The sequence below is a fragment of the Neurospora crassa genome, linkage group IV (genome assembly GCF_000182925.2).
Source record: "Neurospora crassa OR74A linkage group IV, whole genome shotgun sequence".
NCBI lineage: Eukaryota > Fungi > Ascomycota > Sordariomycetes > Sordariales > Sordariaceae > Neurospora > Neurospora crassa.
Genome location: NC_026504.1, coordinates 77,074 through 102,575, shown reverse-complemented (window position 1 = coordinate 102,575; position 25,502 = coordinate 77,074). Strand labels below are relative to the sequence as shown.

The window sequence follows — 25,502 nt, the reverse complement described above, 5'->3', positions numbered from 1 at the left end:
CAGAGGGGGCCCAGCTCAGTTACTTTGTCAATCGTACTGGTCTACTTTTTTTGTAGGGTAGTACGGTGACCAGCCCAGCCTGAGGCGGCATTGTCCCTCTGGGCCTAACCCTGGTGGAATTGCAGACGGGAAGCTGCGCACCATACCGCTCGACCACTGTCCCTTTCCGATAGACCTGACCTCAAAGCTTTGACTAACTACCTACCTACTCGCAACCCTCCTGTGTCTACCTACTAGGCAGGCACCTACGTATGATACAGTCCCCAATTAACCGCAAACCTGTTACTTCTCAACGCCAGCTGAAAACACTCCATCGTCCCTTTACTCCCCACTTTCGCATCCCATTTCACCCACTTCTTCCCATTCCCGTCCGTAGCAACCCGATTTCCGCCCTGGCGAATGATCATGGCCTCCGTGGACTCAACAATCTGGATCAAATCGATATTTCCTATCTGTGTCAAGGTCCCTGCCAACGTGCCCTTGGCAGTCTCAACACCGATGACGCAGGTCCCATACGAGGCGATGACCGTGTGGCGGCCTGACCAGAATGTCCACGACCCGCCCGAGGCGATGTTGGCGCGCAGTTGGAGACAGTCGCCCCATTTGGGGGAGCCGCCGGAGGATTGGTCGATGGCGGGGGAGAAGTTGAGGCATGCCCAATGCTTGTCGTCACGGGTGGTGAGGGTGGCGTTGGTGAGAGGGTCAGAGGAGACTTCGGCGGCAGGGAGGGCAGTGGTGGTGGTTGCTACTAGAGCGAGAAAGAGGGCGAGGAGGGTGGTAAGGATCATTTTGTTGGTTGTGGTCTTGTAATTACCTAACTGGTTGTGCTGGATGAATGTGGTTGTTGGAGCTGGGAATAGGTGTCATGATCTCAGGTTTGGACGAAGGTTGGCGTAGGGATTTATACCTACCTACCTGCATCATACAGCTGCCCGTCTGGTGGTACTCCTCCTTGAAGCATCATACAAAACAACAAAGACGCCACAAAAGGACTGCACATGCTATTGTTTGTAGCGGGAAGAGCGGGACGACCCTTTGAAATTCAACAAAGCGCCACTCGTTTCCTTGACTACCTGCCTCTACCTACCGTACCTAACATTGTAATTCGAGAAAATCTTCGGCTGATGCGTTCCAGTCTTATTTGTCTACCTAGGTCTTTCAACTGCGGAAAGTCAATTGTTGTTGGGTCTTGGGACCAGATCACAAGCTGGATGTCTGATAGAACACTGTGTGTCAGCCCTTGAACTACGAGATAAGGGAGAAAAGCGGTTCGAAAGTGAGATGTTCACTTGCCGACACCAAGAAAGACTGAGAAGGAAACCGTCCCAAAAGCGGGAAGAGGGCCTCAGTTGTGTGACGTCGTGTTGGGTTGAAAGGCGCTTTCCGGTGGGGAAGGTACCAAGGTCAGATGATTGACCGAAATGAAATCTCAATCACGGCATCCCCGTTTGAGGGAAACGACGTCCCTCCTGGGATGGGGTCGCCGGAGGCATCACTTTGTCACTTCCCTTCCACATCCATCACAGAAAATCACATCTCCATCTTGTTACTTCAGACATCAACACATTACATCATCTAATCAACAATCATTACAATACAGATAATCCGTCATAAATCGTACCCTTTTACTCCCTCTCCCTTCTCACCTTCTTGGACTTCTTGCGTCCACCACACTTGCTGTAGGGAGCAATGCGGCCATCCAACTCCACATCCACCGGCGTCTTCTCCTTGATGTAGTTCACCAGGACCTCATCCAAGGTATCCAGCACCACCAAGTTGCTGATCGCCTCAGCGAAGAAGTTGTCTCCCCCACCGGCGACAAAGTCAATGGTGACCACCTTGTACTGCTTCGTCATGTCCAGCTTCTCGCCGCCGATGGTGACAGCAGCCAGCGTACCGACGCCGTTGTCAGGAGAGTTGGTAGGCTGATACTCGATCTTGATGCCGCGGGAGACCTGGAGGAAAGACGTGACGGCCTTGCCGTTGGCCTTGTTGACACGAGCGACGATACCAGCGAGGACGTCCCAAAGTTGTTGGCCGGAGAGAGTGATTTCGACGACGGCGTTGCCGAAGGGGAAAGCAGTGAGGACCTCGCCGCGGGTGATCGGGCCGACGTCAATCGAGGCACGAATACCACCGGAGTTGGTGAGGGCGAACGAGGGGGCGAGACCATCGGTGGAAGCGTTAAGGCGGTAGTCAAGCATGGCGTCGCAGATGAAGTCGCCAAAGGTGCACTCCTTGGACTGGCAGGTGGACTGCTCGAGAACGACGTTGCTGGTGCCGACCACCTGCTTGGAGTACTCCTCGAAGGGCACGCGCCACGCGTCGATTTGCTTCTGGAGACCCTCATCTTGCTTGGTGGTGTTGGTCAGGTGGATCGGACCGCCATGGTACTCGAGGATCTTGCCATCGGCGTCGTAGGTGACGTCGATGTATCCCAAGTACTCGCCCCAGCGGTAGGCGGTAACGATGAATACCTCGTCGCCGTCCTTGTTCTTGACAATGGTCGGGTAAGGACCCACGGCACCGGGGAAGTCGCCGAGAGGGGTGTGACTGTGGCCGCCCATGATGAGGTAGAGACCCGTGGTTTCCTTGGCGAGACGCTGGTCCTCGTCGTACCCAATGTGCGTGATGGCGGCAATGCGCTTGATGGAGGTGGTGGAGCGGATGTGGTCGATGGTGTCCTGGACGGCCTGGATAGCGTCGGTGAACTTGGTGCCCGGGCCGGGCGAGGAGATGGAGGGCACGGTCTCGGTGGTGACGCCGATGATGGCGAGGTCATACTCCTCGTAGATGTGGTAGGGCTTGATGGTGCGGTTGAGGCGCGCGTTGTCGGAGAAGACGTTGGCCGAGATGATGGGGAAGGTGAGGTTCTCGAGGAACTGGCCGAGCACTTCATCACCCTTGTCCCACTCGTGGTTGCCCAGCGTCATGCCGTCGAAGCCGATCTGGTTGAGGGTCTCGGCAATCTTCTCGCCACCGTAGTAGGAGAAGAACATGGTGCCCTGAAACTCATCGCCGCAGTTGAGGACAAGAGAGTCCTTGTGCGAAGGGCGGGTCTCGTTGATGATGGTCTTGACGCGGGAATAACCGCCGTAGCAGCCCTTGGCCGGGTTGGTGCAGTCGGTGCCAGAGGAGGAGAACTGATCGAGATGGGCGTGGACATCGTTGATGTGGTAGAAGGAGATGTTGTAGTTACCCTTCTCGTCGATGAAGCGCTTGGAGAGCTTGCGCTCGCTGATCAAGTGGTCCTCGGCCGAAGCCAACATGCCATGGCTGCCCAAGAGCAGCAGGCCGGCCGTTGAGAGGAGCTTGCCGAGAGACGCCATCGTGAAGTGAGAGGTCCAGATGTCGTCCACGAGGGTGAGGAAGAGGAACCAGACACGGACAGACTCGGGACCGCGTTCGACCGACGTCGACACTCGCTCTTTATATCAACCTGGTCTGCCTCGTTCCTTGCAGAAACCTACAGGACCTCCACTCCGACAACGGCAATCTCATGTCGATCGGTGGCCAAGGCCTGGGCACATGCGTTAGCTTATCTGCGCTGCGACAGCGTGGTAGTGAACGGGCAGGTGGGCGGACCTATTGGCTATCAGCGGGCCTTGTTTTTCTCGTGCGGTCTTTTGTCTCGTTGCACTGTATCTTGGGAATCCCTGGGGTCGGGATCACCAATGCAACCCCCAAGCAGCGCCGGATTGGCTCACCACGTCCGGGTATCGGCAGACCGTCGCTCGTGGCTGCGCGGATGTCTCAACAATCTTTTTATCACCTTCCCGGAATGTGGTAGGCGAGCCCCGCCGACCAGGGGCACCTATCGCCCGCTATTGAATTTTTATCCTCCTTCCGACCTCAGTAAGCCTCTTCTTTTTCGAGGGTGATGCCATTCCTTTTCTCTTGGAAATAAACACTGCTACTTGGCGCCCAGATTGAAGCCACCAAGTAGTGTACATCCGCCACGTGACTGTCAAACGGTTTTTTGCGACGTCGTGCCGCTTCAACGGTAGCGTCCATGTCTTTGTCTTCTTTCCTTCACATCACGTTGGCTTGGGATTGTCGTCGAATTAACCAGACCGCCATTCTTCTACTGTGTAGGTAGATCTAATTGGATACTCGTTCACCCTCTTGCCGCTCGACCATCACAACGCGGTTTCTTTGTCTCCATTTCTGTTTTTATAGCTCCCGTCTCTTTTGGACTGACGTAGATTCAGCAAAGTAACCCTTAAGAGTTCCAGCCGCAAGAATCGGATAGGTAGGTAGGAAGGAACTTGAATTAATGGATCGTCTGTGTATCCTTCCTACCTCTATACATGATGTGAAGATGCCATTTGCATATGAACTTTATACCAAAAATACCTACCTTATCCCATGCCCCCTTTTGTATTTTTGAATTGTATCCTACCAGCAACCCATATCTTTTTTTTTGCTTACCAATGCTCTCACTTCATTCTGATCACCTTCAAACCCACAACCCGTCAATTCAAGCCTGTTCAACCTTTTTCAACAAATCTTCCAACTCATTCCACTCCTTACTGCCCTCCCACGCCTCCCTCGCCTTCCTCTGAACACTCCTAATCGCAAGTTTCGCCTTCCCCTTCCACTTCCCTCCTATCTCCGGCACGTCCTCCCAATGATCCTTCAACAGATTAACATAATCCTTCGTCCGTTCCAGCATCGTCTTCCAAGCCTCCCGGTCCTCCAACCAGCTCTTCTCAGTCCCTTCTCCCGTCCCCGCAGACGGAAGCAACCCACCACCAGTCGACGCACTACCCACCGCCGCACGCCAGGCACGTTCGGCAGCGTCGATGGTACCCCCGTAATCACGCCTCCATTCCCGCGCAAAGGCGATGACTTTCCAGAGCTCGTGTCTCTTGGTGATCAGCGGCGCGACTTGTTTCTCCAGCAACTCGCAGACGGCGCGCTCCTGGCTGCCGCGGGGCGGGTCGTACACCCCGTCTTTAGTGGGCACCTCCTTACCGAAGACGCACTCGCGCAAAAGCAAGTGCAGAACGGCAATGTCGAGGGCGTCTTCGGAGGCCCGGATCTTGATGATGTGGTTCAGAGCCAGGATAATCTCGGAGACGGCGGGCGGGTGCACGCGCGAGGCGAGGGTGATGACGTTGTCCCAGATGCGCCAGTTGTCGTTGGCGATGGAGGCGCCGCGCTTGTAAGCCGCTAGGGATTGGGAGAGAAGAGTGGCGGGGGAGCGTTTGCTGGGGTCGGTTTGGGATTGCTCGGGGTTGGCGATGTAGGTGTCGTCTTCGTCGGGGAGGACCTCATCGGAACTGGAGGACTCCCTGACGGGTTCGGGGGCGCTGGCGGCAGCTTCACGCTCGGCTTTGAGTTCTCTGACGCGCTCGACGTAGAGGGAGTAGAGAGCCGAGCCGAGGTTGGACCACGTGCGGGCGTCTTCACCGCCAGCGAGGTTGTCGGCAGCTGCGATACCCCGGCTGAAGGACTCGGCAGCTTCGGCAAAGTCGCCTAGGCGGAGAGAAATGTCACCGAGGCGGTTCCAAAGCTCGGAAGACATGCGGTTGACGACAACGGCCTTGCGGTAGGCATCGCGGGCTTTGAAGATCTGCTGCTTGGAAAGCCAGTACTCGCCCAATGACTTCTGTGCTCTAGCGTACCGTTGACCGGAAATCTCCCACGCGCGCTCGTAATGCTCCGGCTTGTCCTCCATTTCACCCAGGATGCAGAACAGACGAGGCGCGTTGGGGGGAGGAGGCACACGCTCTGGACCCTGGAAGTCGGCCTCCTTGAAGTTGGAGATATCCAACGTCTCGTTCTCAACCTCATCGTCCGCCTCGGCATCTTCCTCAGCAGTCGTGACACCCGTGCGGTGGAACAACCGCCACCTGACGATGGCCTTGCCCTTCTCCTCACCGCCCGCTCCACGGCCGTCTTCGTCATCATGACGGGCGTTGGCAGCAAGACAAAGGGCGACTTCGGCCCAGAGGCGAAGACGCTTGAAGATCTCGAGGGCCGACACCAGCGAACCAACTCCAGCCCACGAGTAGGCCAACTCAGACTCCAGATGCCATCTGGGTGGCGAGCTGAGAGCGTGAATGTACTGCAGACGGACATGCGCCGGCGCCGAATCCTCGGGCTTAGCAGCGGGGAAGAATGAAGTGGGCTTGCTGGCAGCAGCCGCCTTGTCCTCGATGACCTCTCCATCAGCCGAGATCTTGATGGCCGGGACGTCAGACTTCTTCTCCTCCTTCTCGTTGGACTCTGAAGTGGGAGCAGCCGCAGTGGTGTCGACAATAACCTGATCAACCACGGCCTGCATCTGGAGGACACCACGCTCGATCGTCCTGGAGCGATGCATCTCGATGCGCGACCTTACGAGCAGGGCTTGCGTGTAAATTTGCCAATTGGTGCTCTTGTCGTTGATGACTCTCACGGCAAAAGGCAAGACCTCCTCGGAGGTCAGGGAATCGCTAGGGCTGAAGGCGTCCTTGAGCGTGGCCTCGGTCAGCAGGATGATCTGATCCAGCGGAGAAAGCTGGGGTTGCGCATCGGGCTCGAGGTCCTTGAGTTCGGCAGGAAGGCCGGTCTTGTCGTCTGTTTCGCCGTGTTTTCCCAGCTCGCCCTTGGTGAACTGCAGGTCGTCCAACAGAGTGTCGTCGTTGAGTTCCACGGCCTTGGGCTTGGCGTCTGTCTCCTCCTCGCTCTCCTCCTTCTTCTCCTCCGCACTCTTTGCAAGAACCACAAGCTGACTGGTGGCCTTTTCCTGGAACTTGGTCCTCTTTCCAAGCGCACCGCTCAACATGTACTGGAACTTGTTGACGTCGGCCGCCTTTTGAATTGCTTCCTTTGCCTTTACATCTTGGCCCAACATGATGTGCACATTGGCCTTTTCGACCAGCCACTTGACTTTCATTTCCTTGTTGTCCTGCCCTGTGACTTCCCCTTGGACAACCTCCAATCCTAGCTCAATCTTTCCCTGCAAGCTCGGCACCTCGCACCATTGCAGAATCTTGTTGAAGATGCTCCCCGGTCCCAAGCTCGGCTGGGTGATGAGTTTGTAATGCCAGACATCCACTCTCAACTTCAACCACTCCAGCGGCTCGCCTTCCAATCCCTTGACCTCCGCTTCGTCTCCCAATTGCGTGCTGAGAACCCATCGTGCTAGGCCAAACAGTTCAATGGAGGGAATGTACTGATAAACCGACACGCCATCGACGTCGAGGGACGAGATGCACAGTTTGCGAGTTTGCTGAAGGGGCTTGCTCTTGGAGGTTTTGCTGGATGCTGCGGTGGTGAACTCCTCCTCGACTTGGGCAAGGCCATTGGGAACAGGGCCAGTGACGTTTATTTGCAGGAAGGTGTTGAATGCTGAGAGGGCGACGGCAAGTTTGTCCTGGGCTGGTGTGTCGACGACATTCTGCTGCTGTGATTCGGAGTCGTAGAGGGTGTTGACGTATGACTTGATGAGCGTCTTTGCGGGCTCGGTGGTGAGGACGGGGACGTAGTGGCCTGAGCGGACCTGGTCAAGCAGGCTTGTCGTCGTGGTGTCCGTCATTGTGCTTATGCTGAGAGGTGAGGGGTATCGAGATAGGACGGAAGAAAAAAGGGTATCAAAACTGTTTGTGTCTATCTCATCCCCAAAGCCCAGTCTGAATGTGAAGGAAACAAACGCCCAGTGAGAAGGCAGACGAAAGCAGTAGAAAGTGGAATGGAAGAAGGGGGGGTTTCTGTTGTTGATTGGAAATCACAATCTATCTGATTGATAGAGGGGTCCCCCAATCCTTATCGCAACTGAATGGATCCAATGTCAAAACATTTTCTTCAGGCGGCGGCGGGCACCCGATCGCCGCTGGAGCAACCGCAAAAAAAATATAAATGGGGGGAGGGGCACAGGCCCGCGAGATCTGCCAGACCCCAGTCTTGGCATTGTGACGCACTTTTTCCATCGCCAAGACTTACCGCTTACATAAGGCTGAACTCCCATGTCTTCTCCACATTAACATTATGTGGACGGCAGGCTGGGCTGGAGAGCACTCGGTGAGGCTCAACGTGCATACCACAAGTCACAACTCGGAGTCATCGTCACCACATACATGGACGCGTAACAAGGGAAACCGAATAGTACTAGTAAAGACCACGTACAGTCAATACATCTCATCGCTGCTACTGATACCGCTATACTACACTATCCGTAACATACTGGCAAGTAACCATAGAACGCTTGACGCTTGACCATCCTACGTCAGTCAGCTGCTGGCAGCCAAAAGACAACTTTTCCTTCGTCATCCTGTACATCCCCCCTCTACTATAGCATCATCACCCTTCCAAAAAAAATCTCCGATCCAAAGGCAACATTGGCAGACGACTATTTCTTGCCCTTGCCCTTCTTGGCCTGAACAACTCGGAATCCAGGCACCGCAGCCATGGGATCTTCCTTGACTTGGCTCTGCGCGCCGTTACCACCCTTCTTGGCCACCTCGGACCAACCACCATTGCTAGAAGACATGGCGCCAGTGTTGGAATCCTTCTCGACAATGCCCTTGTCGGCGAGCTTGCGCCGACGGACAAACTCCTCGGCAAAGTGGCGGCCATCCATGGTGGTGGAAAAGCCGTAGACACACTCCGAGAGAATGGACACGTCGAGGGGGAGCTCGAGGAGGGTAGAGGCAAAGGTTTCGACTGTAGATGACACCATTGTTAGTGACTTATACCAAAGCAAAAGAGATGAGCAAGAGGGAGAGGACATACTGTCATTAACACCGTTCAAACCCCTGGACAGCTCACGATGCAACCACTTCTTGAACTCCTCCATAGCCACATTCTTGGCATCCTTGAGCGCGGCGGGCGCAGGCTTGGCCACAACCTTTGCAGCCGGGGTCACGGTAGTCTTGACAGGCGCAGTGCTAACAGGCCGGCTGGTCGCAGCCGGGCCAGTGGGAATCTTAACCTTGCCACCCGCCCCAACAGTAGACCAACCGCCACCAACAGAAGAGGCCGCCGCCGCAGCAGCAGCAGCCTGAGCAGCAGCGCCGGGAGTGACCATGCCGGGGGGCGCAGAGGGCGAGGAAGTCTTGCTGGCCAGGTCGGCATAACGCTTACCAAGGGCAGAACCCGAGATGACGCTGGCCTGCATGGCCGCCTCCTTGGCCTTCTGCTTGCGCAGCTCCTCCTCGCGCTGGATCTCGGCAAGGGTCTTCTTAGAGCCCGTGGTGGTGGTGGCGACCTTGGCAGCGGCAGGCTGCTTCCAGGGACTACCAGAAGCGGGGGCGCCGACGGGGGAACCAGTACCCCAGGTGCTGGTAGCGGGCAGACCGATGTGGGCAGCAGCAGCAGCCTTCTCGCGCTCACGGAGAGCGGCAGCCTCCTGCTCAAGAGCAGCACGACGAGCGGCAGCGGCCGCCTCTTCCTTCTTGGCAGCCTTCTTGGCCTCGGCCTCCTGAATCTCCTTCAGGCTGGGGCCCTTCTGAGTCTCAGTGCCGGCCCAGGGAGCGGTAGGGGGAGGGGCAAGGACGGAAGCATCAGACGTGGTGTCGGGAGTGCCAGAACCAGAGCGCTCGCCGTATCTAGCAGGGAGCTGCGAGGCAGGACGTTGAGCAGTGGGGGCAGCAAGGGGCGTGTTAGCCTGGGGAGGAGGAGGGAAGGGCATGGGAAGGCCCGAAGCCGCGGCCTGCTGAGCGAGCTTGGCAGCATTGTTCTCGGCCTGAGTCTTTCTGATCTTCTCGGTCAAGGAAACCTCGACTTGGGGAGCGGCCTCCTTAGCAGCGGGGACCTCCTTAGTCTCTTGGGTCTGCTTCTTGGAAGGCTTGACAGTCTCTTGGGCAGAGGCGGGAGCAGCCTTGGGGTCCTCATTGAGCTTGGAAGCTTCCTCCTTCACCTCCTGGAGGACTTCCTGGGCAGCAGCAGCACTGGCCTGGGCGGCGGCCTCCTCAGCATCGTGCTGGGCGCGAAGCTCGTGGAACTCCTTGAGCTTAGTGTTGAAACCCTGCTCGTCATTGCGGAGCTGATCGACGGAAGGGAGGTTGCTGCGGAGAGACGAGTTGTCGCCGATGGGGGCACCAATGGGCTGGGCAGGAAAGGAGCCAGGGAGACCACCATTGGCCTGAAGGTTAGCCAGCAACTGGCGCTCACCCAAGTTCAGGTCAGAAGCGAAGAGATCGGGACCCAAGCCGGGCTGGGCAGGGGCCTGACCCAGGCTAACGGGGGCCTCGAAGAAGCCGGAGTTGGGGCCAATAGCGCCGATGGGAGGCTGCGGCATACCAATGGGGGAAGTAATGCTGCCAAAGCTAGGCTGGCTCTGCAAGCTGTGGGCGCTAGAATGGTGGTGCAGAGCTCCGGGGATACCAGGCTGGAGAGGAAGACGGCCGAAGCTCTGATGATGATGCAGGAACTCCCGCTGCCTAGCGTGATACAATTGCTCTTCCTGCTTCCTACGCTCCAAGTCGTTCTGCTGAGCAGCGGTCAAGGTTCTGCCGAAAGACGGGAAAGCACCCTGAAGGGGAGGAATGGCCTCAGCAGCACCGCCGAGAGCGAAAGGACCGGCCGAAGGCGGGGGTCCGTGAGGAATGCCCATCTGAGGAACGAGGAAGGGCTCACGAGAGTTACCAATGCGCCGGATAAGCTGACCCAGAGGCTCAAAGTCAGGGTCCTCCACACGCTTGACACGGAGGTCAGGCGAAAAGAAGTTGGCCTTGTACCAGTCATTCATCTCCAAGCCAGAGAAGGGTCCCTGCATCTGTCCTTGAGGATCCAGGTAGACCCAACGCATGCGATCAGGCATGACCATGGTACGCTGCTGCTGCTGACCAGGCTCGCCAGCGGTAGGGGTAGCCGAAAAGGCGGGGCCGGCCGCGGTGGCGGGGAAACCCGAAGAGGGCGCCGTGGACGTCAGACCAGGCTGGTGCTCGCCGCTCGTGAAGGGCGACTTTATAGCATCGGTACCGGGGAACAAGTCCTCAAAGGCACCTCTACCAGCTCTCATGGGGCTAGCGGCATCGCGAGGCTGAGTACCAATAGCACCACGTCCGATAGCACCAAGAGGATTGGCCTGTCTAAGGTCCGGAACAGAATCACTCAGGTTCTCCTGCTCGTGGCCAGTATGCATCTGAGCCTGCATGGCGGGAGGGAACAAAGAGCTGAGCTTGTTGGCACGGCCAAGTCCCGAACCACCAGCAACGCCAAAACCACCAAGGCCACCAAAACCAGGAGACTGCAAATCACCAATAGGGCTGAAGATGCTGGTTCCAAAAGCATTGTTGAAGGGCTGTCTTTCGCGATCGGGAGTACCGACCGAAGGAGCAGTAGGCCATCCTCCGAGAGTGTTGACGGTCGGGAAGCCCTTGGCGCCAACACTCGAAGTTTGGCTGCGGTCGCTGCCATCAAAAGGGGCACCCCCAAAGGCGCGAGACAGGGTGCTGAAGTTGGACTGCGGCTCGGACCCGGCAGCATTGTGGGTAAGTCGATCGATCTCGGCGTCGTCATGGCCCTCATCGCCACGCTCGGCTAGCGGGCTGCGATACGGGTTCGTTTCGGAGGGGCTGGCGGGCCCGTTTCCCTGCTCGCTCTGGTTGTTGCCGAGATTGAGAGCCGACATGCCGAAATCGCCGCTGTTACCCTTGACAGGAGTATCGAAGACGCCGCTGCGCTGGAGAGACGACGCGGGCGGACTGTTGTCCTGCGCCCCGCCGAGGATAGCGCTGCCGGTCAGACTGTCGTCAGGCCCAAAGGGGTCAGTATCAGTACGCTGGCGGGGTCTCCAACCACGGTTGGTATCAGTACCGGGAGCAGACTCGTTTCCCTTATTGGCAGCCACACTATCGTTCGAGTCTTTGGGAATCAAATGGGCCAGACGACTTCCCCCCGTGCCACCAAAACGCTTTTCCCCGATCGCGGACGTGGTGTTCAGGGCGAAGCTACCAAAAGCACCGATGCCCGCGCCGGGGGTGGTCGCGGCGGGACCCCACAGCGAGGCAGAGCTGCCAAAGGCACTGGACCCAGCAGTATTGGACCTAGTGAGACCGAAAGGCTGCGATCTCGTCGGGAGGGTCTCTTCGGCGGGCTCGTCGGCGATGGAGTCCCTCAGATCGGTGTTCCGGCGAGGGAGCCAGGGATCGTCTCGGGGGAAACGGCCGGCGGTGGTCGGGGAGGCAACGGCCGAGCTTGGAAAGGGATTCGTATCGACGGTCTCGCGGCGTCGGGTGGCGGGTCTCGAAGCAGTGGCGGGCGAAGCTGTGGAGAAGTTGCTCGTGTTGGCGCTAATGGAGGTCTTGCGCCCGCCGTTCTGTATACCCTGCACGCCCTCCTTGTTCTGCTGCTGGGGCGGCTTCAAGGTCGAGTTCACGTCGGTGGCAAACATGTCGCGCTCCTCCGCAGTCATGGGCTCGAGGCCGATGGGCTTGACGGTGCCGTTCGGATCCCAACAGACGGTAGGATCTTGGGGGACGTGCGGGGAATCGCTGGTCTTGCCCCACACGCGCGAAGCTGTGCCGTTAGTCTGGTTGGGATTCCACGAGGGCGCAAAGAGAGACGACATGTCGATGTTGTTGGCTGCCTCGGCACTATGCTTGTAGATCTCGTAGAGTTCGTCCTTGGAGTAGCGGAGGGGACCCGTGTTCTGCTGCTGCTGCTGGTTGTTCTGCTGCTGCTGGTGCTGGTCGGGCGCGGGAGGAGCGGGTTGCGAGGCGGCGCTAATGTTGTTGATGCTGTTACTGTCTAGAGCGGGGTTCTGTGTGGCATCAGTCGGGTTGCTAGCGGCGGCAGACTGGTTGTTGAAGGGCGTGGTGGATGAGCGGCGGAAGGTTCTGGTGCCGTTCGAACGAGCCCTGGAGATGTGGTGACGTGTCAGCGGCTGGTGCTCAGTTCGTATTGAGGTTTGTTTTCACTAGCAAAAATGTGATGGTAGGGATCAGAATGAAGGAGGATGGAGGGGTAGGGCAGGGTAGAGAGGAAAGAGATAGACGTGTCTCGTGGCTGGCGAAGTGGGAAGATAATTCATCTGTCTCTGCCTGGTTTCTCCCACACGAGAAGGAAGACATGGAAGAAGATGGCCCTCCGTCCTCATCTCTCCCTCTCTCTCTCTCTCTCTCTCTCTCTCTCTCCCTCCTCCACGCAAGAAGACAACTGGACCGGAGCTAGTACTGATCCAGGCTTCAAGTGTAGAAGGTGTATACTGCATAGCGTAGCATAGGTAGAGGTAGGTAGGTAGGTAGACATGGGCTGGATGCTCACCATTCGCCGCTGCCCGCACCTCGGACGGAATCGCCTCGGGCACCGGATCTGGCGTCTCCTCTGGTGGTTTGGCCGGCGGCCGCAGAGGCAAAGCTCGATGGTAGCTGCGTAGGCATCTTGATTGAGGAAGATGGTGATGATGAAAATGATGCTAGTGGTGGTGGTGACGGTGGACAACGTACTGCTCGTAGCGCGCGTGTGTGTGTGTGTGTGTGCGTGTGCAAAGCGAGGAGATTGTGGTTAGGTAGGTAGTGGTGGTGGCGGTGGTGGTGGAGGTGGACGAGTGGGAAAAAAAGGTCAATTGACTGTGGACTTTGACTGACTTAGTTGGACTCTTGCGAAGGAAAGAAGTCTGCACTGGCGCTTGGCTTTGCTGAGACTGCGTGAGGAGCGAGGTCAGAGTTGGTGGGTGGGTGGGTGGGTGCCGTGGGTGGGTGGGTGTGTGTAAAAAGGCGTAAAATGCGACAATTATTCGCGGTGGGTTCAGGGCGAAAATGGTGCAAAAGACTGGAGGATCTGTACGGTAAATCTGTTACGGCTTGCTATCAAAGCTTGAAACTTTCGCGACTGGGGCGCCGGGGTTGGTTGCGCTTTGCAGATTTCAGCACGCGGTGACTGGTGACGACGGTTTGCAAACTTTCAACGACGCCCCCCCATTGGCCCAGGGCCGGATTGACCCAGTAATTTCGCCCGCTGGACGCCCCGTGTGCCGACTGGCGGGGACTTCCATTTCCCAGCGAGGCCGAGCTCTCCACCTTTTTTCATCCAGGAAACGTGACTTGGCCCGTGACGTCTTTGATTCGATTAGTTCGAGGCCTGCCCAGTCAGTAGGTTGCTGCTGATGTACCCCGCTAACAATTTCCGAACTCATTATCGTGTCTTTCTACACCCACCACGATCTATCCATCCATCCATCATTCAAGGACCTCTTCTGTATCTCCTTTTCTCATCGCTTCGTTGATAAATTGGTTTGTTTCTTACCTACCTGATTCTTCACACACACAATAGACGCCTTCTCTCCCCGCTCCCCCGCCATCGTCAAAGCGTGTGCATACAATCCCCCAGGCAACATTCGAGCTTTATCCCGTCATGAGCTGCATGAACCACTCAAGCCTCACACAAGACTTTACAAACAGTGTAGTCACCACGCTTTGTTTACCTCTTCGCGAACTTTCGTAAACCCCTGAAACGCGTCTGGCCTTCGTGTCTGTGATTCTTTGGTCATGGTTACCTCACACATCAACGCGACTAAAGCTGGGAGCAGTCTCCATGATACTCAGTGACTTCTCGTTATTTGCCCAGCCCCGGCCTGATTTTATTGCGATCTCGAAAAAGACACGCTCTCATTGGCCCGTCATACTGTTTCGAACAACCCTGGTTTTCTCGTCGCCGCTTCCCTGTCAGACACTGCTCGCAGATGGTCCTCCGACGTCGAGAGTCGCGGAACTGACTCAGGTTGAACCAAGATCCCCCGACTTCAACATCTCCCATGGTTGTGTCTAAAGGTAGTCGAGAACTAGTACAGAGTGTCCCATTCTTCGGATTATATTGTGTTCAACGAGTCAACAAGGGAACCATCGACCAGACCGCTCATCACTAATTGTTATCGCCTTCATCCCCGCCAGATCGCAAGGCTGAACCAACAGATGATCAACAATTGATCAACCATACAACTCGTGTTATGAACATGGGGTAACACCGCATCCCTCCCTGGTGCTACACCCTCACAAGAGGCCCATTGTCCAATGAACGCGTCTTACAGCCTCAGGAACCGTTCAAAGCTGACAGACCGACACCAACCTTGTTGGTGCTTATCGATCTTCAGCCATCCCGTCGGCATCCTTCCCGATAACCGAGCCCTTCCGTGCCTCGCGCTAACATAACCTTAACGTCCAACAACCTTTTGCAGGGGAGGTTGATACGTCATGACGGTCATGTCATCCGGCATTTCCAAAATAAGCATAAATACTCGAGGGTGATCACTCGTCCGGCACCTCTCGAACCCCATATCCAAGCATCTCATTCGACTCGACCGCGTTTTCATCCACCAACTTCTTCGCCGTCTCCACCCCGGCCACCGGGAGACGATATTCGAACTTCTTTCCTCCCTCTCCCGGTTGTCGTCCACCCGGCAACGCATACGGAAATGGTAGGTACTCGGGCAACAATCCTAGCTGTCTGAGGACGGTCCCCTGGTCCCAAGCAATGTGCTCATGGTATAACCTGTCGCCGCGGATGTTGACGATGCTCGTGAACGGGATACTTACCTTGCGGTGGGTTGGGGGGATGCCGGGGATTCTGCCCTTCCGTTAGACCTGCTGTTGCATGAAAGCGAAGGGAGACGCAGGCTGATACTCACAACCAATCAACCACCCTGTTGTGAGTAAAGTTGAACAAGAACTCATCAACAATCCGATCGATGCCCACTGTCCGGCTCACCAGCTCCAACTGCGCGTCTTTCGCATTACTGTGAATGAAGTGGTCCCGGTAAAAATTGGTCAAGTTTTCCCTCCCAATGCCACCCGTTAGCGTCGGGATGTGGTTGACGTAGGGCTGGTCAACCATGGTGGCCATGGTCTTGTCAACGCTGCGATCCTCAAACTCGTACTTTGTGTGCTCGTCCCAGATGGCTTCCAAGTCAAAGTAGGGCCCTCCAAGCAACGGCTTCATAAAGGCGAGGGAGCGCGTGTGGGCGACGGAGGCAGCGCTTGAGTTGAACCCTACGCACCAAGGGAGTGCAAAGTAATCGAACATGTTCAAGTTAGGGTAGTAGTGACCCTTGAAATTTTTGGGATCTTCCCCAAACATTTTGATTTCGCCCTCGGAGCGCTGGAAGACCGGGCTGGGTACGTGCGCAAGAATGGGGACTGAGGTATCTCTTGCCCACAAGGGGTTAAAGGGGCCGTAGTATACGCAAGAAACAATGCGAGGGTTGGCGGCGAGGGCGGAGATGATGCGGTCGGAGTTGCCTCCCCCGTGCACTAAATCAGTGGCATGTCACTCAGCTCATGCCGTCGCGGTATTCGCCCACCTCTTGCTGTCTTCACAGTTCGCAACATCAGGGTACACATGTCAAGTCGAGACCGAGAGCGACGAGAGGGTACTACTTACCAACAAGGCCAACCTTCTCCACCCCGTCGCACTCCTTGACCTTCTCAAGTTCCGCCACTGCTGTCCCAAGCAAATCCCCAAAGTTCCCTGACGAATCCATATCATCAAAAGTGACCTGCACAACCGCGTATCCCTCTTCAGCCCATTTCTTGAGCGGCCCAGGATCCAGCGTTTTTGGGCCTTGGTCTTTATTGGCCTTTATGATACCATATTCGAGGGCGAAGCGGTTCGCAGACTCGACTCGCTTCGCAGACGGCACGGCAAGGATTAATCCAGGTCCCGTTCCCCGACGAGTGAGCGGGGGCTGGAGGGTGATATCCGGTGAAATTATGATGGGTTGGGCTTTGGGGAGTGACATTTCCACCTTCTTCCCACAATGAACGGCTTGGATGCCGGGTTCGGGACTGAGGACGGGATGTGGCTGTGATCTCGGAACGGGGACGGACGCTGGCAGTCGGGAAGGATGACAGAATTGGAGTGAGATGCGGGGTTAGGCTGTAGGGCCTTGGCGGGTTGAAGGGAACTAAGCGGCCTGGGGCTCGGTGTAAGACGGTGAGAGATCCACGTTTGACGTTATTTACTCGGCCAATTATGTAACTTCACCTTCCTGCGGTCACAAAGTTGGATTGGCTACGAAAGGTCACACTCGGTTGGGTTTGCGGCTGGCGGGTCAGGACGGCCCGTTTCGATTGATCAAGCGGCCGTTATGTTACGGTGACGGTCCTCGACAATCGTGGGGGGCAGGGTGATATCTTGTGAATGGTCTGTCTCAATTCCGGTGTTAGGTGAGATGCATTGGCGAAGCTGGAGACTGACGATTACGGCGAGGCGTCGGGTAAATAAATGTCTGAAGAGAGAAGAAAGAAAACAGAAACAAAAGAACCCCAACACGACTCGGATCCAGATGATTCAATAAGTAGGTAGGTATGGTGGGTGACGAACTGAGCTGGTACTATCAAACACTGCTCACCTGTGTCGCTCCTTTCCGGTCGTTTCGAGTTGACGACCATCTTCATAGATACTTCCATTCCATGTAAACAGCTTAAGGTGTGCTAAACGCCAAGAAGGAGACTATCCTGACAGAGATCTTGGAAGCCACGTGCAACATGGTGATTGCCCGCCTTAACACCAGTCACCCCGGATCAATGGATCGCTGTTTGCTTTCCATGGGATTCTGATGCCAAGTACCAAGCGAAAACCTCTTGTGTTTTCTTGTGGTTGTTGACTGTCCAGTCTCCGTGATCGGCCGGAGCGGATACCGAGCAAACTGGATTGTTCGCCAGCTTTCGGAACAATTGTCAGGTAATCTTTTTCGGAACAGTCCCTGGTTGTTACCCAACTGTGCCCTTCGCACATACACTTACTTTTGATCCTTTCAGTGGACAATCCGCGCGGTTAGATCTTCAACTGGATCAATCTTGAAGTTGGTAGGGCTTCACGAAGAAAGGTTTCCTTGATGAAGCGACGATAGGAATACTTGGACCGCTCAGGGCTTCAACGATTTCTTCAAGTCAGGTGAACAGCCATGCACGATTGCCCGGGTCAACAAACCATTCAAACGTCAAAAACGAATTCATGTTAACGACCATTCGACGTCTTCGCTCAGGAATCTCCCATGTTTCAGTTGTTGTTGTTGTTGTTGATCGTTTTACGCACGCCAAGATCTGGGGAAGACTAGAGGATCTCTGAACGGACCACTCAGCTCGACGGATCTCTGCCGGGTGTGGAGCCATCGGGGCATCACGGAATGGAGTGAGCCTATGATCAAGTGTCATGGGGTTAGGGTTCACCGTTGAAAGGGCCTGGACCTGGTCTCGAAGATGACATGTCAGATCCTTCCATTGTCGTCTTTTTCATAAACAGACCCCTTCCCCTTGTTGTTATTATAATACAGCTTGATTCTGTTTACTGTTTGTTCAAGTGGACTCATCAGTCTCGAATTATTTAGACAGTCAATGAATAGTACTGTTTGCGATCCTTTGACATTCCGCTTACTGCCGTGAAAAAAGCTGTGTCTGATCCATCGCCACGAAGAGAAAAGTCAACAAAGCCAAGACTCGCCACGAATCTCCAAGACTCAGGGGTCACAGTCATCAGTCATCGCGAACCTTCCTTTGCAACCGATCCGCACTACTTTGACGAACCAGTCACCGAAATTAAACAAACTGAACTCTATCAATTGCCCAAAATGAACTGCCCTTCTCGCAATGACGATGCCGAGCTCGAACATCCCTTTTGGAACCAGCAACCCCATTACCTGGCTGCCGACTTGACCACCCGCCAGGACCTCAATGGCATTGCCAATTCGCGGGTGCACAGGCATGGATCTCAGGGCAGCGAGGTCGGCGTCTGCGCACTGAATCATCATGCAGGCGGCGGCATAAGACTGCATGAAGCGGACCGGAGACCACAAGTACCTCCGGATAGGAACAATAATTCTGCGGGGCGGCGGTCTCTTGGTATGTTGATGTCCCTAACCCTTTCCGAGTGTGACCGGAATGACTAACACGGAAACACAGACCCCGCCCCGCAGAAACCCCCGGCAGCCGGTGGTGAAGACCGTGCCTGCCGAACTCGGACCTCCGTGGCTCCACTCCTCCGTAGTGCCGCAGGTTCGGCGGTCCCGGGGTGGGTCACCTGGGTTCTCTCCGTCGTCGTTACCTCGTTGATCATGTCCACCATCATGACAAGACAACAACACGGTAACGACCGACAAATCCAAGTTGATGCAGCTCTCCATGTCTCCGCCGTCGCTGAACCCGGCACCTCGCAGGTCTTAAAGAGAGCATCAACTTGTCCCAAGGGCGGCGTGTCCGATGAGGAGCTTTATAACACGGCTTTTCACGGTGCCGCCCTTGCCATCATATTCGGCGTCTCCTTCCTCGCCTGCGCTTTTCCCGTTCTCATGACCCGCTTTCCCATGATTCGTCTCCCACCCGTGTTCTTCTTTGCCGTCCGCCACTTTGGTACCGGAGTCTTGATTGCCACGGCTTTCGTCCATCTTTTGCCGACCGCTTTCATCTCGCTCAGCAACCAATGTCTCGACCGCTTTTGGACGCAGCAGTACCCTGCCATGCCGGGAGCTATTGCGCTGGCTGCTATTTTTATGGTGACAATTGTCGAGATGGTGTTTCACCCCGGAAGACATGTGCATCATGGGTCTCACGAACAGGAACAGATTTCGGGTGCACCCGCCCAGTCCAATACGAACGACGAATCAATCGACCCGCTCTCTCGTCTCCCCAGCAACGCTCGCGCCCCTGACGACACCACCAACAACCTCCCCTCCCGACCCAAGGGCGCCCTCCGCGGACGCGCGCACTCCATCGGCCGCCGACTCTCCCACGTCTCCCGCCAGGGTCAAGACCCACATGACCGAGACGCCGTCCTCCCTGCCCTGCCCTCCGAAGACTACTACCTCGACACCACCACTCCGAAGTTCAACAAGGAAATCTTCCAATCCGACCTGACCCTCTCCAGCCCCAGCACGCAACAACTCGAATCCCAGCTGCCTCATGATGGATACATGTACCTGACCGCCGAGATGAAGCGCCGCAAGGAAACGATGCAATGCGTCCTCCTCGAGTGCGGCATTCTTTTCCACTCTGTCTTTATCGGCATGGCCCTATCCGTTTCGGTAGGGACGGATTTTGTTGTTTTGCTTATTGCTATTGCTTTCCATCAAACCTTTGAAGGTCTTGCTTTGGGATCACGCATCGCGAGTATTACTTGGCCGGAGGGGTCGAAGCAGCCGTGGTTCATGGCTTTGGCATACGGGTGCACTACCCCTATCGGCCAGGCGATTGGGTTGGCTACGCATCGCTTGTATTCTCCCGAGAGTGAGGTGGGACTGATTCTGGTGGGGACGATGAATGCTATCAGTTCGGGACTGTTGGTGTTTGCTAGTCTGGTGGAACTTTTGAGTGAGGACTTTTTGAGTGATGAGAGTTGGAGAACGTTGAGAGGGAAGAGGAGAGCGGCGGCGTGTGTGTTGGTGTTTGCGGGAGCGGTGGGCATGAGTTTGGTGGGGGCTTGGGCTTAGGTGGTCTGGTTCTTGTTTGTGGGTGTAGCATTGAAAAGGGAGATGGTGGTGGTGGGAATGTGTGTTGATGTTGGTGATGTCTTTGACCATGGTTGGCAACGGCTTGTTGCGAACGAAACATTGGTCGAAGCGGTTGGATGATTTGATTGGACAATGGATGAATGACATCTGGAAGTCTTCATCGTTGGATACAACCGTTACACAATGAAAAGAATAGACAAAAAGGAACGACAATATCACAGTATCATTACCATCTTCACATCAACCTGCAATCGTCATGTGCCATCTCGACGATCCTGTCGACACACCCACTTGCTGTGCCGAGACGTGATTGTTCTGGGCGCCCACACCGTGATCCCATCCAACCTCACCCAGTCAATATTGTACGGTGGCTGCCTGGGTAAAACGGCACAGTCAGGCCCCCCATAACCAGATCCCACAGCATCACATGCTCTCTCTCTCTCTCTCAAGGATCCCGCTGAATACGATGATCACGGACTCGCCGGCATGATGCTCCCCAGTTCCGGCTGCTTGGCTCTTAGCGCCGAGCGGCCGCAAGTCCGTTGACCCCACCAGTGCTGCTGGTCCCGCGTTTCAGCCCATCTTAGGCGGGTCCAAGTCCAACACCCACTGCAACATTCCACTTGATCCCCGTGGGTCATCCATCCCATCGACATTGAACCAAACACGTCGGGTCATAAAGGTTCTCTTTTCCCGTCCCTTTCCTTTTCAAATCCCACTTCATCGTTTCCCTTTTCTCACTCGTTAATAGAAGGGCAGACGGTACGTAACATGGATCAACTCAAACACACCCTCGCCGGCCTCGGCGAATTCGCCAAAGAGAACCTACCTCCCCAAGTCACCGGGACCGTCACCGACCTCACCTCTTCGGTCCGCAGCAGGCTCACTCTCGGCTCCCGTCGACGCACGCAGCCAATCGACGATGAAGAAGCAGGCGACATCATCCCTTTGGACGCCCACGCCGGCGGCGGCCATTCCACATGCAAGCACGGCCCGCAGCTCCGCGTCTCCCCCGCTCTGCAGTCCTTCATTGCCAGGAACCATATTTTGAGTTCGGGCGAAACCGTCGCCGACTTGCTTGCCAAGTCCCATATTGCCGTCCCACGCGAGGTAATCAACAGGGACTACCCCCTACCCGAGTACTTCGTCTCAAGCAGTCACAACACCTACCTCTGCGCACACCAACTCTTCGGTGAATCCTCCACCGACCCCTATCGACACACCCTCCAGGCCGGCTCAAGATGCGTAGAGATCGACGTATGGGACAACCCCGACAACCTGGACGAACCCAAAGTCACGCACGGCTACACCTTGGTCTCCAACATCCCGTTCCGCGAAGTATGCAAGATCATCCTGCAAGTGGTTGAGGAAGAGGAAGAATCCGGCGGCGGGGGCGGCGGCGGTGCGCCCGTGTTGATTTCGCTCGAGAACCACTGCGGCGCTCAAGGACAAGAGGCGCTGGTACGAATCATGAAGGAGGTATGGGGGAGGCACTTGTTGGACAAGCCGGTAGAAACCGAGTCGCACATTGAGCAAGACCAACATGTTCGTCTTCGCGACTTGGGGTCGAAAATCGTGGTCATCGTGGAGCATCACCTGGTCAACGAAGCCTCTTCTGATTCCTCCTCCGATTCCAGCTCGGAAGACGAAGCCGAGAAAAAAGAGAGGAAACAAAGAAAACAAGCCAAAAAAGACACGCCCGAAGCCAAACTCATCATCCCCTCCCTTGCCGAGCTGGGCGTCTACGGCCAATCCGTCAAACCGCCCGACAACAGCTGGTTCACCTCCTCGGACCTCCTACCCTCCAGAGACGGCCCGCACCACCACCTCATCAACGTATCTGAATCCGGTCTCAACGCCCTTTTGTCTTCTGGCAACGGCGCCAGCATAGCCAAGCACAACGCCCGCCACTTGATGCGGGTATTCCCCAAGGGCACGCGTATTTCTTCCAAGAACCTCAAGCCGCTACCCTTTTGGGGTTTAGGCGCGCAAGTATGTGCTTTGAACTGGCAAACTTTCGACGCAAGCATGCAAATCAACGAAGCCATGTTCGCTGGTACAGGGGGGTACGTGCTTAAACCTTCTTGGCTGCGGTCCAGCGCGGCGATGGTGGGATTAGCAGAAAAAGAGTTTCGAGAGCAAGTGGCGAGGACGAGACGCAGGAAACGATTGAGCTTGGTGGTGGCGGGCGCGTCGGATGTTCCCGTTCCTAGCGGCAGAGATACGGATAAGGAGTTGAAACCGTACTTGACCTGCACGCTGCTACATCCGGGCGTGCCGTTTGGGGAGATGCAGCAGACCAAGAAGAAGACGGATGTGTTTAGGAAGCATAAGCTTAGTGCGCTGCTGATTGGAGGATTGACGGGGGCAGCAAGTAAAGAGGAGGAGAACAGTCTGGTGACGGATCCGGTGTGGGATGAGACGCTGGAGTGGGACGAGTATGAAGATGATGAGTTGGTTTTCTTGAGGATGTTCATCAAGAGCGATGATTCCTTCTCCAGCAACCCGGTGCTGTGTGTGGCGAGCGTTAGGCTGCTGTATGTGGAGGGCGTCAAGGGGCAGTGGAGGTTCGTGAGGATGTTGGATCTAAAGGGGAGAGAGACGGCATGTACACTGCTGGTCAAGTTTGAAGTGGATGAGCTCTGATTAAATGCCGGTTCGGCTACCACTAATACAGTTTCAAGCACAATGGGAGAAAGCGGGCCAAAAAAGACTAATATACATAAATGAACTCGTCGTTCTGACGATCCGTCAAATCCAAGAAGGCCCGACTTCCAATGTCGCCTTCTTGGGCTTGGGCGGCACCCGCCGCGTTGAACTTCTTATCCATCGAAGCATCATGCAGCTTGGCCGGCTTGCCACTCGCCACGCGCTTCTTCTCCTGCATCTTGTTCAGCAATACCAAGTTGCCCAGCTGCAGCAGCACAACCGCCGCCATCATGCTGTACACTCCCAGCGTGGCCTTCAGCCCGGGCGTGTAAGCTGGGGCATCAACCGTGTCAAATAACAAGGGGCCAATAATGTTGCCCGCCGAAGAAGCAGCGTTGAACAGCGACATCATGATACTGCTCTTGGTCGATCCCGCAGTGTTGGCGAGGATCCACGAGACCACCAGCGTGTTGCAGCCAAAGATGAAGGCGAGGAAGTAATAGCCCACCAGCAGGGGCGCAGTGTGCGACTTGTCGCGGGGAAGGACATAGAGCATAGAGATGCCAGCCAGGATGGGGAGGAGAATAATCAAGAGGGCAAACCCCTTGCCCGACCGCAACTTCACACTCGTCCAGGCGACGCCGAGAATGACAACGTACTGAACCGCGCCGAAGGGGATGTTGAGCAGCGTGGTCTTGTGGTTGTCGAAACCCAAGCCGCTCAGAATCAACGGACCAAAGGTGTTGACCACTTGTGCGCCGAGGTTGTTTGCCAAAGACATGGCAATGAAGAGGTACGTCTTGATATCCAAGAAAACCTCTCCAACCTGGGCCCATTTGAACTTGTGCGCCTCGCCATCGCTGGTGCCGTTGTTGTTGGCCCTCAACCGCTCAATGGCCTTCAGCTTCTCCTCGGCAGTCAAGAACCTTGCCGAATGGACGTTGTTATCTAGCTTCCAGTAGATGAACGGCACCGTGACAACCGTCATCAGCCCCGTAAACAAGAAGATAATCTGCCACGACGCCAACACGTGGCTATGGATCTTGGCCAAACCAAACGACAGCGCTGCCGCAAAGATGGTTGCCAGACCATTGGTGCCGTACCACCCCGCCACTCTGACAGGCTGCTCGCTCCTCCGGTACCAATGCGCCGTGATGACGGAGAATAGCGGCAAACAACCGGCCTCGAACAGGCCCAAGAAGAAGCGCACAGCCAGCAGGGCAGAAAATGTCTTGCACAGGGGCGTTAGACATTGGGCGATGCCCCAGCCGAGAACGAGGACGGACATCAGGATGCGATGCGGGACCTTGATGATCAGAATCGAGGAAAAAGGCTGCCATGCTAGCTGGGCGATGGGGGCAATGGACCCAATCAGACTGTACTGGTTGCCTTGGAGGTGGGCGTCTTCGCGCAGGCCGAAGATGGCGCCGTAGCCGAGCACAGTCTTGTCGAGGATTTGGAGGAAGTAGACCCAGGCGAGGATAGGAAGAATGGTCAGATCTGTTTTGCGAAGGATGCGGCGGTTCTGGATGAATGGCGGGGCATGTTAGTAGAGGCTTTTGGACTGGAAGAGTGCTTGGATGGATCGAAGAAAACCTTACATCTTCCTCTGTTAGAGTGACGCGCTGGTTCTCGGTCTCGGTCACCTGGGGACCGTCTTCAATGTCTTCGAGGTCGCCCGAAGCCTTGTGGGCGAGGACTCCGACTCCGCCGTCTGCCATGGTTGCACAATTGACTGGACTGGCAACCTAAGGTCGAAGCGAATCGGGTAGGGTGTGATCAACTAGGAGGTAGAGGGCCGGCTACCTTTCTGTCTGAGGATGAAGGACGGAGTGAACCCAAGTGGGAACACAAAGGGCTGGACCGGCTCCTCTTTATGTTTCCGTCGAGGTACGGGGAAAGTCCACCATGATGTACGCTAATGCTGGGCCGTATTCCGTTCTGGTACTAAAGGTCTGGGGAGACTGGGGAAACTGGGGATCAGCGCCGGTCGCCGACCATGGATCATGGATCGCGGAAGATGGAGAAGAATGGGGAAGCTCCACGAGGGAAACCCAATCAAGGCGACGGGCAGGATAGGGCGGTCTCTCTTGGCCTGGGATCAACGGTGGTTAGCTCTGCTTCTAGGTAACAGGAGACATCGTCGGACGAACATGGCGATCGGGGTTGTGCCATCATCGATGTCACGGCGGGACGGGAACATGACGGGCGAGTGCGATGTCCATTTGGAAGCGGGCAAGATGGGGGTACAGTCCATGATGAAAGTGTTTCCTGAGGTGGTAGGACATCATTGCGCTGGGCATTTACAGCACAGTCATCACCTGTACAGTACCAGTACTGCCGTTGATTGCCGCTGCCGACACGGCATAATGCGGGCAACCAAATGGGGCAGGCAAAGTGTCGTCTTCTCCAATCACCTATTTCCACTTCCCTTCAAGCTCCCGTCTTCCTTCCTGCAACATCAACTGTAGCATCGCCCAAA

At 55.9% G+C, this 25,502-nt stretch overlaps 8 protein-coding genes across 8 annotated transcripts; 2 read left to right on the top strand and 6 right to left on the bottom strand.

The window, feature by feature from the left end:
• Window positions 1-245: 245 nt before the first annotated feature.
• NCU09660 (hypothetical protein) lies at window positions 246-903 on the bottom strand (the record flags this gene model as incomplete). Its single annotated transcript, XM_953633.2, has 1 exon — window positions 246-903. The coding sequence occupies exon 1, from the start codon at window positions 786-788 to the stop codon at window positions 246-248; it is 543 nt and encodes a 180-aa protein (XP_958726.1). The 5' UTR covers window positions 789-903.
• A 623-nt stretch (window positions 904-1,526) lies between these two features.
• Window positions 1,527-3,750, bottom strand: NCU09659 (5'-nucleotidase). Its single transcript, XM_953632.2, has 2 exons — window positions 3,586-3,750; window positions 1,527-3,520 (listed from the first exon to the last, which is right to left on the bottom strand). The coding sequence occupies exon 2, from the start codon at window positions 3,327-3,329 to the stop codon at window positions 1,626-1,628; it is 1,704 nt and encodes a 567-aa protein (XP_958725.1). The 5' UTR covers window positions 3,330-3,520; window positions 3,586-3,750; the 3' UTR covers window positions 1,527-1,625.
• A 412-nt stretch (window positions 3,751-4,162) lies between these two features.
• Window positions 4,163-7,823, bottom strand: NCU09658 (hypothetical protein). The gene has a single exon (XM_953631.2). The coding sequence runs from the start codon at window positions 7,526-7,528 to the stop codon at window positions 4,481-4,483; it is 3,048 nt and encodes a 1,015-aa protein (XP_958724.1). The 5' UTR covers window positions 7,529-7,823; the 3' UTR covers window positions 4,163-4,480.
• Window positions 7,824-8,081: 258 nt separating this feature from the next.
• NCU09657 (hypothetical protein) lies at window positions 8,082-13,604 on the bottom strand. The gene is made up of 3 exons (XM_953630.2): window positions 13,198-13,604; window positions 8,722-12,791; window positions 8,082-8,652 (listed from the first exon to the last, which is right to left on the bottom strand). The coding sequence occupies exons 1-3, from the start codon at window positions 13,311-13,313 to the stop codon at window positions 8,339-8,341; spliced, it is 4,500 nt and encodes a 1,499-aa protein (XP_958723.1). The 5' UTR covers window positions 13,314-13,604; the 3' UTR covers window positions 8,082-8,338.
• A 1,032-nt stretch (window positions 13,605-14,636) lies between these two features.
• NCU09656 (carboxymethylenebutenolidase) lies at window positions 14,637-16,803 on the bottom strand. The gene is made up of 3 exons (XM_953629.3): window positions 16,309-16,803; window positions 15,557-16,178; window positions 14,637-15,495 (listed from the first exon to the last, which is right to left on the bottom strand). Exons 1-3 carry the CDS (start codon window positions 16,664-16,666, stop codon window positions 15,177-15,179), a joined length of 1,299 nt encoding a protein of 432 aa, XP_958722.2. The 5' UTR covers window positions 16,667-16,803; the 3' UTR covers window positions 14,637-15,176.
• Window positions 16,804-18,218: 1,415 nt separating this feature from the next.
• On the top strand, window positions 18,219-20,603 carry tzn-2 (plasma membrane zinc ion transporter). Its single transcript, XM_001727945.2, has 2 exons — window positions 18,219-18,767; window positions 18,828-20,603. The coding sequence occupies exons 1-2, from the start codon at window positions 18,497-18,499 to the stop codon at window positions 20,348-20,350; spliced, it is 1,794 nt and encodes a 597-aa protein (XP_001727997.1). The 5' UTR covers window positions 18,219-18,496; the 3' UTR covers window positions 20,351-20,603.
• Window positions 20,604-20,877: 274 nt separating this feature from the next.
• On the top strand, window positions 20,878-23,241 carry NCU11415 (1-phosphatidylinositol-4,5-bisphosphate phosphodiesterase gamma 2). The gene has a single exon (XM_001727946.2). It carries the CDS (start codon window positions 21,143-21,145, stop codon window positions 23,015-23,017), a length of 1,875 nt encoding a protein of 624 aa, XP_001727998.2. The 5' UTR covers window positions 20,878-21,142; the 3' UTR covers window positions 23,018-23,241.
• NCU09654 (MFS transporter) lies at window positions 21,064-25,293 on the bottom strand. Its single transcript, XM_953627.2, has 3 exons — window positions 25,174-25,293; window positions 24,622-25,115; window positions 21,064-24,545 (listed from the first exon to the last, which is right to left on the bottom strand). The coding sequence occupies exons 2-3, from the start codon at window positions 24,739-24,741 to the stop codon at window positions 23,085-23,087; spliced, it is 1,581 nt and encodes a 526-aa protein (XP_958720.1). The 5' UTR covers window positions 24,742-25,115; window positions 25,174-25,293; the 3' UTR covers window positions 21,064-23,084.
• Window positions 25,294-25,502: the final 209 nt, after the last annotated feature.

Excerpts from the sequence above, each read along its gene's own strand:
- NCU09659 (XM_953632.2), bottom strand. The coding sequence starts at position 3,329 with ATGGCGTCTCTCGGCAAGCTCCTCTCAACGGCCGGCCTGCTGCTCTTG.
- NCU09658 (XM_953631.2), bottom strand. The coding sequence starts at position 7,528 with ATGACGGACACCACGACGACAAGCCTGCTTGACCAGGTCCGCTCAGGC.
- NCU09657 (XM_953630.2), bottom strand. The coding sequence starts at position 13,313 with ATGCCTACGCAGCTACCATCGAGCTTTGCCTCTGCGGCCGCCGGCCAA. Across the intron at positions 12,792-13,197 it reads GGTGCGGGCAGCGGCGAATG|GGCTCGTTCGAACGGCACCA; the intron begins GTGAGCATCCAG and ends CCACATCTCCAG. Across the intron at positions 8,653-8,721 it reads TTTGAACGGTGTTAATGACA|TCGAAACCTTTGCCTCTACC; the intron begins GTATGTCCTCTC and ends TGTCATCTACAG.
- NCU09656 (XM_953629.3), bottom strand. The coding sequence starts at position 16,666 with ATGTCACTCCCCAAAGCCCAACCCATCATAATTTCACCGGATATCACC. Across the intron at positions 16,179-16,308 it reads GGAGAAGGTTGGCCTTGTTG|TGCACGGGGGAGGCAACTCC; the intron begins GTAAGTAGTACC and ends CCACTGATTTAG. Across the intron at positions 15,496-15,556 it reads AACAGGGTGGTTGATTGGTT|AATCCCCGGCATCCCCCCAA; the intron begins GTGAGTATCAGC and ends ACGGAAGGGCAG.
- tzn-2 (XM_001727945.2), top strand. The coding sequence starts at position 18,497 with ATGAACTGCCCTTCTCGCAATGACGATGCCGAGCTCGAACATCCCTTT. Across the intron at positions 18,768-18,827 it reads TGCGGGGCGGCGGTCTCTTG|ACCCCGCCCCGCAGAAACCC; the intron begins GTATGTTGATGT and ends ACGGAAACACAG.
- NCU11415 (XM_001727946.2), top strand. The coding sequence starts at position 21,143 with ATGGATCAACTCAAACACACCCTCGCCGGCCTCGGCGAATTCGCCAAA.
- NCU09654 (XM_953627.2), bottom strand. The coding sequence starts at position 24,741 with ATGGCAGACGGCGGAGTCGGAGTCCTCGCCCACAAGGCTTCGGGCGAC. Across the intron at positions 24,546-24,621 it reads TCACTCTAACAGAGGAAGAT|AACCGCCGCATCCTTCGCAA; the intron begins GTAAGGTTTTCT and ends CCATTCATCCAG.